This window comes from Brachyistius frenatus, unplaced genomic scaffold (genome assembly GCF_029030835.1).
Source record: "Brachyistius frenatus isolate BFR_SWC_R1_liver_20210118 unplaced genomic scaffold, ASM2903083v1 Contig_40, whole genome shotgun sequence".
NCBI lineage: Eukaryota > Metazoa > Chordata > Actinopteri > Embiotocidae > Brachyistius > Brachyistius frenatus.
This window is the reverse complement of record NW_027210639.1, coordinates 124,786-137,165: the sequence shown is the minus strand read 5'-3', so window position 1 is coordinate 137,165 and position 12,380 is coordinate 124,786. Positions and strand designations below refer to the sequence as shown.

General features: G+C 40.4%; 1 protein-coding gene across 1 annotated transcript in view; it reads right to left on the bottom strand.

The window, feature by feature from the left end:
- The window catches only part of LOC138622925 (TGF-beta receptor type-2-like), a 42,605-nt gene that overhangs the window by 9,970 nt on the left and 20,255 nt on the right, over positions 1-12,380 (bottom strand). The window contains exons 4-8 of the mRNA XM_069702075.1: positions 7,204-7,502; positions 6,855-7,103; positions 6,650-6,763; positions 5,307-5,444; positions 1,004-1,145 (exon numbers count right to left, since the gene is read on the bottom strand). Of these exons, the coding sequence (XP_069558176.1) occupies positions 1,004-1,145; positions 5,307-5,444; positions 6,650-6,763; positions 6,855-7,103; positions 7,204-7,502 (942 nt within the window). The remainder of the gene's footprint in view (positions 1-1,003; positions 1,146-5,306; positions 5,445-6,649; positions 6,764-6,854; positions 7,104-7,203; positions 7,503-12,380) is intronic.

The following is a 12,380-nucleotide window of genomic DNA, read 5'->3' as shown; positions in this document are numbered from 1 at the left end:
CAGAGATTCTACATTTTGCTTTTGTGATCCGGCAGGACTGTGTAGAACAAATGTGCAAGTGTGTGTTTGAAGTGCTCCTCCTTGTTCACTGCTGTCTGTCTGGATGATACACTCCTCAATCTGAGGAGTGAAAATGGTCCTCAGTTCATGTGTTTAACTCTCATGTGTATACACACTTATATACAAACATACTACACACACACATGCACAGCCAGCTGAAACAGGTACAGCATCCAGTCCAGTTCCTTCTCCCTAATTTCCTGCCCAAAGAAGGGCAACGGCAGAGTTCGAATTGTCTCCCGCACACATCAGACATTCCTCAGATTCCTGCTGCAGACCTGAAGCTGAGGTTGAGATGCAGTCTGACAGACAAGACCATCAGGCTCCCTTCTGACACACAAACCCTCACCCACTACATAGCAGGAAACAGTTGGCCTGGCGGTGGGCCGAATCACTTTTTATAGACTCATTCTTACAAGAAGAAAGCCAAAAAAATAATCATTTGTCTTTAATCTTTAAGGACTTTGGTTTATAAAAGAAACACTTTTAAATGTTTCATGCAGCTGGATACAAGACTGAAAGGAGTTCATTATCACAATCAACAGAAACAGGCTGAGCAGCATCCAGCATGCTGGGATGTAAAAAGTGATACTTGAGTCAGAGCTAACACACACCTTCATTATGTGACAGAAATATCCACTGTGCTTGATGACATCATTACCGGCCAATCAGCTCCCCTGCTGAGCTTGTTGGGATGACACCAAAGCTACAGGGATGTGTTGTGGCTGCAGAGTCATCACAGTGGTTAACACTTGTTTTGTTCTGAGTGGTGCTCACGTGTAACATGACATCATTACCGCAGCTCGACACAGGTCATTACTGATGATTTGTGTGTGTGTGTGTGTGTGTGTGTGTGTGTGTGTGTGTGTGTGTGTGTGTGTGTGTGTGTGTGTGTGTGTGTGTGTGTGTGTGTGTGTGTGTGTGTGTGTGTGCGCACACTAACCTCCGATAGCTTCACATCTCGAAGTCATCTCCCAGAGCACCAGGGCCATGGAGTAGATGTCGGTCTGTTTGAATGACTCGATGTTCTCCAGATTCAGTCGGGCTTCCAGCACCTCCGGGGCCATGTAGCGCGCGGTACCCACCTGCAGAACAGAGGCAGCAGAAAGGGGTTAACACACACACACACACACACACACACACACACACACACACACACACACACACACACACACACACACACACACACACACACACACACACACACACACACACACACACACACATACTTTACAATAAGCACTTGTTGAATACACTTGTTTGTGTAGTGTGGTTGAAGAAATAACAGAGATAATAGCATGTCGACAAGGATAATAGCATGGCACTGTCACTCTGGAACAGCACCACATGTTGTGTATCACTTTCTCACTAAGTTCTCTCCCATTGTCTGACCTGGGATTGTTACAACAATCAACATTTGGGCTCAGTGACAACAAATCTGACTCATTTCCTGGCTTCATTCAGCGGATAAGATATTGATGAACAAAATACCAGACATGACATGTTTCCTTTTCTTCTTATTTGTGTTTGATATGTGGAATCAACTTAAACACTGTTACTGCTGCACTGTTGACACTATCAAAGTTTCAATATTGCTGTCCTGTTGCAGTGTTTGTGTAAACTCAAAATGCAAAATGAGGTGGAAATAAATCGTGTTTTGCAATTTTTGGGTATGAAGCTCTAAACCTGATGTGAACCAGACCACTCTCAATAGGGGCATGTTTTCAGTTGTTCCATCCTACTACACGTAGACCTGAAGTTAATTAGAACCAATCAGCATGCGCTAAAACCAGCCAACACTCTTTTTCTGAGAACTGCATATTTATTTGTGTTTTAATGAACGCCAGCAGCTTGAAAAGGTGCTGAGCGTTTATTATGCACAGAACACTTGCAGATTTTTGAGTTGAAAAATATGAATGCTCTGCTCCTCACTGTCACCAGCCATCCAATCACAGTGAAGGAGGGGCGGGACATATATAGGTAACCACTGACACTGGTCAGTTATTGGCCCACCCCTCAGAGTGGCTGAGCAAACGCTAATGCGAGCCGAATTACTGGACTGTATTCACAGCCCCACATCAAGTCCCCTGTCAAGACCAACTCGTCCCAACTCAAGGTCAACAGGTCACATAAGCCTAAAATTCCAAGTTCTAAGTGGACTTTGCTGAAGACCAACTCATTCCATACAAAGACCATCAAGTCCAAAACCATATCCCACCAGCTGGTGTTTGTACACCCTTCCAGGTATTTGAAAAAAAAAAAAAAAATTTATACTTTCATATTTGCACATTTTAACATACATAATTCCTGAACAACTTCCTCAGGAATACACTGATGAATTAACATAACAGAAATTACAAGTAGAAAGTGGTTTGTATTGTATGGATAAGCTTCCTGTTGCAAAGTAGCTGCAGTGCTTCAAACCCATACAGTGTGAGTGCTGTAAAATATGAATAGCGTAGGCTTCATTTGTATTGTAATCACTGAGCCCTAAGGTCACAAGTCACTGGTGTCGAACTAGTTTAATGTCATCAGACACTTCTTTCTATCGCTGGTAATGTACAAGCAGGAAGCAACTAATTGTGTACGTGGAACAACATTGTAGCTTTTAATAATATTTTTCTGCAAAGTGCTTCAAACTTTATCAGACTGAATGATCTCGCATGTCAGAATTAAGCAATGTAAATTATTTTCCTGTAGACTTCTGTCATTGCATGATTTTAAACTAATCTAAATGTATTTGTGGTATTTGGGTAAACATTATGTCAAACAAGCTCGCTGGCTGCGAATCTTGTTGACATAAACTGTTGTTGCATGGCGAGCCTGGTGTAATGAAGCTGCTCTTTCCACTCGCTACTGCAAAAGCAGGAAACCACTAATGGTGAAACACAATGTTGCAGAGAACAGCGTTGTAGATTATTTTGCATGAATCTGTATGATTTGTATAAATATTCCGGTTGTGGCTGCCTTGTATCAGCACTTTCCAAGCATTAAAACTTTGACCAAAAGTTCCCTCGTGTTAGAATTAGGACAGCAGGAAGGAAAGTAAAACATTGTAAATGCTGCACATTATCCTTTTATGACTCCTTTAATAACCCGTAAAGAAGTTCAGTTTGGTTTTCAGCATTGCTTAACTTTTAATCTACTCAAATTCCTTTGTGGTTTAACACACAAAGTCGAACAGGCTTGCTGGCTGGGCTAAAATATTTCTGAAAAAATGGGTGCTGAACAGAACACAGTTTTTATGTAGAGAAAAGAAAAGCCGGACTGAATGAAAACACAAAAACACACAGAAGTCATAATTAGTGTTGGCAAAGGTACTTTTGAAATTTTAAAAATGTAATGCAAATATTTTAATTTCTTCATCAAAGTAATGTCACTGATCACATCTGATTGCTTTTTGATTAATTTTCTTACAAATGTTTTAAACTGGGCAATAAAGCTGAACGGTCCTAAAATAAATGCAAACTTGGGAAAACCTGTAAACCTCACAAGAGTTCTGAACACTGATTACTATCAAACTTTAATCAAAAGTTCTTCAGCATAACTTCAATTAAGACTGAGATGTTTGGATTTTAAAGCACAACCACTAAAATAAATCGCAAGTACTATATGTAGATCATGACTGACAGCAAAAAAACAAGGAAAAATGTTCCCATAATCTCAAACAAATTCCATATTCAGGTCAACTCCATGCTGAGTGATGACAGAACTATCAATAGGGCTGGTTACTGCTCACTATTTTTTTTTTAACTGTTTCCTGAATGACTCCTTTGGCAGATGAGAGGCCGTGCAAATTAAAATAAAAGAACCAATTAAAAGCAACACTCAAAATTTTAGCCCATACTGCCGAAAAAAATAACCTCTGTCAAAACAGAATGTTTTCCTGCGCAGGCGAAAAGATGCAAAGCAAAAAAGTGAATGTTGTTTTGTAAATACAAGCTTTTTCCGAAAGAGAATATATTGAGCTGTATCCTCTATGTAATCACCAGTATTCTGAATAGTAAATGTAATCTAAATACTTTTTTTTTTCTCAGTAACTGTAACAAATTAGAGGTTCATTAATTTGTTGTATTATCTAAGCAGCTACTCTCCAACACTGGTAATAATTACAACCTGCCAGCTGGAAATATTCAGCTTCCCATTATGAGTGAAACACAAAGTGACAACTAAGAATCAGATGTTGGACATGTGAGTAGACAAAACACTGACACATACAGTACAGGATCAGAGGCTTCTCATTCTTAAGGAAAAGATTGAACAGCAGATCACAAGGTGACAAGTTAGTCATTAACCTCCCAACTGTCACAGCTGCTTTTTTTTATCAGGCAAAGGTGAAGAGGAGCTTGTATGTCACAACAAAGCCTTTAATTCTCCCTCTGTCCCCTAACTGCCTCTCTGTATCTGTCAGATTTCTTCTGTCAGCAAACAAAAGTGTATCCCATCAAAACAACAACAACAAAACCTCTAAAGAAAAGGGCTTCAATACGAAACAAACACAAGCAGCTCACGCGTCACCAAAAACCAAACCCCAGCTGCTTTAATGCAGAGAGAGTTACCATAACAGCAGATAATAAGCTTTCTCTCTAAAAACCTACAGCTTGTAGGAACATATTCAACAACTGACAGTAGCACAAACCCCTGTTAGCCAACAACGGGATTACTGTATTTATATTCATTGATGGAAAGTAACTAAGAACATCGACACAAATACTGTTTTTTGTTAAATTTTTAGGCTTTAAAATGACAATTTTACATTAAAAAAATATATATATTTACATATACATGTGTATATATACATATATATATGTATACATATATTTTTTTATTATTATTTATAATTATATAATTATTATATATTTTATTTTTTATATATATATATATATAAGGTGAATACAATGTTAAATGTGTGTTATGTGTAAAGTAGTTAGAAGTACCTTGAACAACTGTACATCAATGCATTAGTATGAACAATACATTAATGTTAATAATACCGCATTGGAACATTTGTTTTTTTCACTGTTGACACTTTAAGTCCTTTTCACTGTTATTATGTATTTACTTTTAATCAAGTACAAGTTTGAATACATGACTTATTTGTCAGAGTATTTTCACAGTACATTGTTGTGTCTGTACTTTGTCTTAAGTGTTTCTTGAATATTTGTATTGTTCAGTGCTTTGTTCAAATACAAAAGCAGCTTAGCAATTTAGTTTGATAAACTAGAATACACAAAATGCCGTCTGACCTGTCCACTGTTGGCAAGGTCGTCCACAGAGAGGCTGCTGTCCAGACAGAGTCCCAGCCCGAAGTCGCACACGCAGCACGTCAGGTCGCTCTGCACCAGGATGTTGGAGCTCTTAATGTCTCGGTGGACGATGGGCACCTGTTTGCACAACAGAAGTTTGAGGGTTAGAATTAATGATTTAGGATCAGAGTGAAAATAAAAAGCATCAAAGTGGAAAATAAAAATACAAAATAATATAAATAATAATATAAATGTGTAGGTGGATTATATATAATCATCTCATACTGATCAGTGTGGTCAGTAATACAGCATTATGTAACCACGGATTTGATTTCCGTTACATTTGCCGTGGATATTGATGATATATTGGTCACCCTTTGACCTTTCCCTCTTGTGGCACCGGGCAGCCTGTGGGCCCACCAGCCAGGGAAAAACAGAACGTGGTTCATAGGTGTACTTAGTACAACAACACCTCAGGCCAGAGATCAATGATTGACTTTGCATCATCTGACCTGCCAGCGTATGTCTTAGACACTTCGGTAAAGAGAGAAAACAAAGATTTCAACTGATGACCACCTGTGGTGAGAAGGCCAGATGATATATCTCATATATTTCTTCTGGCCTGAGAATGCGTTGGAATCCTCAAGGATGATCTGAAAATGTTGCTGGGTGGAGGGATGTCTGGGTTAACTTCCTTATATGTGCTGCAACCACGACCCGACTTCAGATAAGCAGCTGAAAATGGATGGATGGAACTTGAACAAAAAAGTGAATTTCATGAATTTCTGTATTGGAGTGTTTGTCTGCCCTCCTTTCGAGTCAGTGGCTGCTGTACTTTGAGCTCCATCGACTCCTGCTTTGGATAAAATTGTTCCAATTTCCTCCAGTTTAGAGGCCCTCTTTGCATAAAATAAACATTTGACTTCTGACACTTTCACTTAGTTCTGAGGCTTTTCATCCAAACAATCATGATGTTACTTTGTGAACAATATACTGGAAACCTGAGGTACATTCATATTTATCATTGCTGAACAATAGCAACAAGTTGATTTACTTGAATAAGCCTCTAAAGATGACATCAAATCCAGTGTACAAATCCAGTTCAGTGGCATGAAAACGCTTCTTCAATGGAAGGACATAACTCAACCAATCTGGCCTTTTGTACAAAGACGTAAACACCGTCAACGCCACTATGCTGCTTGAGTTTTATTGCTGAACTAGACATCGATTTTAGATCTATGGACCCCACCTTCCAAGCTGTTGCTGATGATATGATGATTATAGCTAGTATAGCTAGTTATTATACTGTGGTAAACTGTCCCATGGACATATTCATATCCTACCTTAGGGCGTCCACAGGGGAGGCGGTCACTGTGTAGGTGGGCGACACCGCGGGCCATAGAGCTGCTTAACACGTACAGCTCCTCCCAGCTGACTACATGATGTGTCAGGTACTCCTGTGGGGAAAGAAGGGTGGTAGAGGGATTGGTACCAACTACATGGAGTCCCACTGCTCTCACACTCATAGATGGACAGTGGTGGTCTCACCTGTAGGTTTCCTCTGGGGTGGAAGGCAGTGATGAGCCAGTACTGTTTCTCCACCTTCCTTTCCTCAGCCGTCAGAAAGTGGAGAATGTTCTCGTGTTTCAGGTCTGTATTGGAGAAGATGTCCTTCTCGTTCTTCCAGGAAGCGTATTCCTCGTAGGGGAAGATCTTCACAGCCACCGTTTCAAACTGATCTGAGGTGGTCTGCTTCAGTTTAGCCTTGTATACCTGAGCAAAGCGACCCTTTCCCACCTGAGACACAATCAAATGTCATGATTTTAGGTAGAATTTGAGTTACGAGCAGAGCCGTTCTACAGAAAAACTGAAATACTACTTGACAGTAAATGCATACCAGCAGATCGAGCTCTATTGGCAGTGGCTCGGTGTTGTGGTTCAGGTTGTTGGCGTGAGTCGAGCTACTGTCTGACCCATCGTCATCCATCATGATGGCGCAGGCGTCGCTGCAGTCCAACCCACCAGCCATTGGCTTCCGCTTCTTAGTGCCGCTTTCCCACTGTTGGCTGAGCTGGCGTTGCCGATAGGCTCGGTACCAGTAGAGCATTCCAACAACCACGATCCCCATCACCAGCAGGGGAAGCAGACTCACCAGAATGACAGATTTTAAAGGATCATCTGGAGTTGGATCCACAACTAGGAAACAGATCAAGGATGAAATACATAAGAAGTCTGAGAGTACGAGGCATGCATGACATCAACACTAAAAAAGACATAACGATGCAAAGACTTTGAATGAATCCGTGCATGTGTCCACATGCTTGGCCAACAAAGCAGAGTCTGACACAGAAAGACAGACAAACATTCACCTTCACGCCTATGGCCAATTTAGAAACACCAAGAACCCCATCCAGGCACGGGGAGAACATGCAAAGGCCCCAGCCAAGGTTCAAACCCAGTTCTTTCTAGTTACAAGGCAAAAAGAGACCGCTAAATAGATCTGAATAACCGGGGCTGGTCTGTTCAGTGGGCAGTGGGGTGGTCAGTAATTCTAGGTGGCAATGACCCTACCAGGAACCCTTTGGGGATGTTTTCCAACAACCTTAAGCTGGCAGACTCTTCTTGAATTAAACACAAAGGCAGACTTGTCTAACTAACCTTGTTCACGAATGCTGATGAGAGCAAACTTCTGATGTGAAAATGTTAGATTTGGTTGTTACTGTCACGACGCAATTGGCAGCAAATGGTTCCTGCGTGTGCACTGCATCATGGGGAATTTACGTCCTTCAAAATAAAAGCACAGCATCAGAGATTCTGTTGAATTCAAAATAAACTTAAATTGTGTCCCTTTTTTTTTTCCTGCACACATCTGTGGCCCATTGAAAATAATCTCATAACCCACTTTTGGGTAACAACCTAACAGTTAATAGAAGGAATAAACACTGGTTTAGAATATACACATACAATATGCATAAACAGTGATGTAGTGGAAGTTGAACCCAAAGCAGCATTTATGACATGGCAAAATTAACTACAAGCAGAATACAAAATGAGCAAAAGTGCTCATGGGTTGTTAAAGACATTAAGACTGACTTTGAACTGAATCATAAAAGTCAGCTTTGAAGAGGTGTATTCTGTAGCGTGTGTTTATTTTGGTGAATGGAGCTAAAAAAGGAGCCACAAATGTTTGCTGTCATACCATTTATTTTAGCCAGCAACACTTACAGGGTTGTGCAGTGTGTTCCCTGCCTATCTGAAGCTAAGGTGGGCAGATGTGGATGTTTTTGTGACTGCCAACATGGAGACAAAGCACGAGAGTAGCAGTCATTCTGGGACTATTAGAGGACTGTTAATGCAAAGTCAGCTTTTGGAGCATCTGTTTTTATATCAAAGCCGTCTACTGTAAAGAATTATGGCTTTACTGTAGAACAGTTTCAAGATGTCTCGAGTTGGTCTGTGGCAGTGACACGGCTTATGTCACAGTGTTAATCTGAGAGGTGAATATTTAGTCTACATTTGAACAGTCCCTCCTCTTAGGGGAAGCTGTGGCTCAGATGGTAGAGCAAGTTGACCACTAATCATAAAATTCCATTCGCAGTTCCTCCTGTCCACATGTCAAAATGCCCTCGTGCAAGACACTGAAACCCAAGTTGCTCCTAAGGCAGGCGAGCACCAAGCATGGCAGCTCTGAAAGCATTCATGTGTAAATGGGTGAATGGGAAACAGTGTCGTCTTCAGAAAGAAACAACAGCCTACAATTTTAGAAAAAATATTACATCCTGGACCCCTCTGTTTCAGCTCATCCCCCTCTGGTAGGCATTACAGAGCACACCAAAACAACCAGAAACAAGACCAGTTTTTATCCACATGTTCTACATCACTGGACCATTTTGCACTACACCCAACCGCATCAGCACCATTTGTTAATTGCACCATTGTTTAGTTGTATACATGTATATGTGTCTATTTATGTTTTATATGTCTATTTATGTATGTTTTTGCACGTTGAGAGAGAAGTTACAACCGGAGTCAAATTCCTTGTATGTGAAAACATACCTGGCCAATAAAGCTGATTCTAATTCTGAAAAGAGAAGGTAGTAGTGTAAAAACAGGTCTTTGAGGACAAAACCTCAATTTGTGTTGTTTTCAGGTACTGTATGCAACACACTGCAGTTTCCAATACTACAATCCAACATAAGTGAAGCCGCCACAGGGAAGTCATTCTTTAAGCCTGTGCTATGAAAATACCCTGCTGTTCCCTGCTCCACTGAGTGCTGTAAATCTTGTACTTTCCATTGTAACAATGACCATGAAATATATTACAGCTGCGCCTCTATCTCCAAGGTTTTGATCTCAGGCGGGAGCTGACTACACTCAGTCAGTAGGTCTAGAGTGGACACTGCCAACAGTGAGAGCAGCTTTTACAGCTTTTGTGAGCTATAGCTTTAACTCTATCCTCTGTGACTGACTGCCAGTCCGGACAGAGCGGCAGCCAACCATCAGAGCTGCAGCGTCGGGGAGAGAACAGTCGCGAGCCTGTCTGCCTCAGCTTGGCCCAGTGTCTAATGGGAAAATTACTCTCCGAAACGAAGCCACCACATTTACAGGGTGGAGGTGATCTGCCCAAGGACTGACCATCGGAGACGTTGTACCACTCTGCATTTATTTTGCAGTAATATTTTTTACTTATGTATTAGCTAAGGATTCCTAAGAAGAAACTTTATCAAATCTCCCTGATTACATCAACAAGTTAGACTTTTGCTTCAATATGAAACCAAATGTAAACCTTTGATATGATGGTAAAACAAGAGAACAAAATTGCTCAAATATGGTTCTTTTCATTATCAGATTTTGATCCATCGAAGACCTGTAATTTTATCCCATTGGAGACCACAGTAAATCCATCTCGGTTGCAAGCCATAGATGCATTCGCATTCGATCCGCATGCTTTCACAATTTTGGGCCAAGAGAGCATATCTTCTCTACCAGCTCAATCAACACTCTCACCGGCTGAGCCAGCTGACTTCCTGCTGGCTCCCTCCATATATTGTGGGGATATTACAGAAATAATCATATGGCCTTTGTAGATTTAACACATTATTGGACCAAATGGATCAAATTCTGATAATACAGTTGTATAAAGAGTCATTTCAGGGGCTCTGAGATGCTTTTAATGAATGCGTATTTAAACAGTTTCACAGCTGCTACTTTTACAATGATGTGTATGGGACTAATGGTTTTTGGGTCAGTGTGCATAACATTGAATCGTGGTCACTGAGAAAATGTGCACAACAGTGCCTCGTGGTAGGCATGAAAAAGTTTTGTACCACTGAACAATTTTCACGAGAATGAATGAATGAACTCCGTATTACATCCATGTTTAAAAACCTGTGGGGCCAATCCAGAGGATTAAACACCTGAAAACACGAATTAGCTAACTTTGTTGTCGAAAGCTTGGTTAAAATGTTTTTGTGACTTCTACACTGTGACTTGTGTCACTATTGTGTAGCTACTGTTCTCACAATCAATTTAACCTCTCTGACACATGTTGTCAGTTTTGGAGCTCCATAAGTGACAAACCACAAATGTATTTCAATATTATGTGGAATTTGCGACGGATGAAACAGCAAAGACACTGAAAACTATATGATATATTTATCATGCCACTATTTGCTTAACATTTTTTATAATGTGTGATGTAATAGTTGAAGCCGTTGTGTACTGCTGTTTCCAAATAACTGTCATAAAGCCTCAATAACTTTCAGATTTTTGCCTTAAACTCGCTTTCTCCTCAAAAAAGAGTAACAAAATGAAGATATTATTATATCTTTATTTTGTGGTTGTGTGTCTGTGTGTGTGTGACAGAGAGAGCACAAAGCAGTAAATCTTCTGGGATTGCTTGGGCAAAACCGCAGATGCAATGAATCAAAAATACTGAAAAACACACACACACACACACACACACACACACACACACACACACACACACACACACACACACACACACACACACACACACACACACACACACACACACACACACACACACACACACACACACACACACTTTTGGATTTGAGACAACTTCAAAAGTCCATGAAGTCTGTTCCAAAATAAATCTGCTAGACTGTCAGACAGTTCCACTCAAATTTCACGTTTCTGCGCTGGACATGTGCGCATGCTTTAAGGGTTTTAAGATTGCTTGAAGGTTTTGAGGTTTTAAGTTTATTTCCTTGCTGTCTTGCCGTCATGATTAGGGTGTGTAAGTGTGTGTATTTGAGGTAGTAACACAGCCAATCAGGCGGTGCCAAGACAAACTGGTTATAGGACTCATGTTGCCTTTTCAATCAAATGGCAGGGTGTTCTAATGCATTTCTCAAAGAGGTTTGACACATCATTTGGACTATTAGAGGGATCCTCGCCTCCGGCCTACAATTACTCACATCATCATCAGTGAGTACGTTATAGGATGTTAATTCTGGGATTTCAAACCCTGCCATCTCTGACTCACACTTTTGATGCTCTAACCAGTTGTTAATTACTTGGATTTTCTTAACGTTTAGTTAAATTATGAGTTGGATATTAAAGAGGAACTATTTCCCTCGGAAAATGACAGAGCCAGACATGATTTCATGTTTGAGACAGGTTATGGGTGGATAGATGGCAGCCGTTAAAAACACAGAGGAAGCTGTGGCACATTTACAACTTGCCTATGCTTGTGCCAGTTTGTCTGACGCACCAGTAAAACACTTAAAAGGCTTTAAATACCAGTAGTCACTTTGATTTGATCAAACATTTCCAATCAAAGTAAATGATTTTGTAATTATTTGGTCACATAATGGAAAAAAATGGAGGTTGTACATCAGTCAGATTCAGGTTGTTGCACTTTATAATAATACATTTTGTGCTTTAGTTTTGTAAATTCTTCCAACTTTTCGAAAAATAATTGACTGCAGTTTTGCCTGTTTCTTCAGCACACATGGCTTTGACCAACCATAACAGTGAAAAGGAGACTACAGTATAACAGCTAACAGGTGAGGGATGATGTCGTGTTTAGAGAGCAAAAGCTTTATG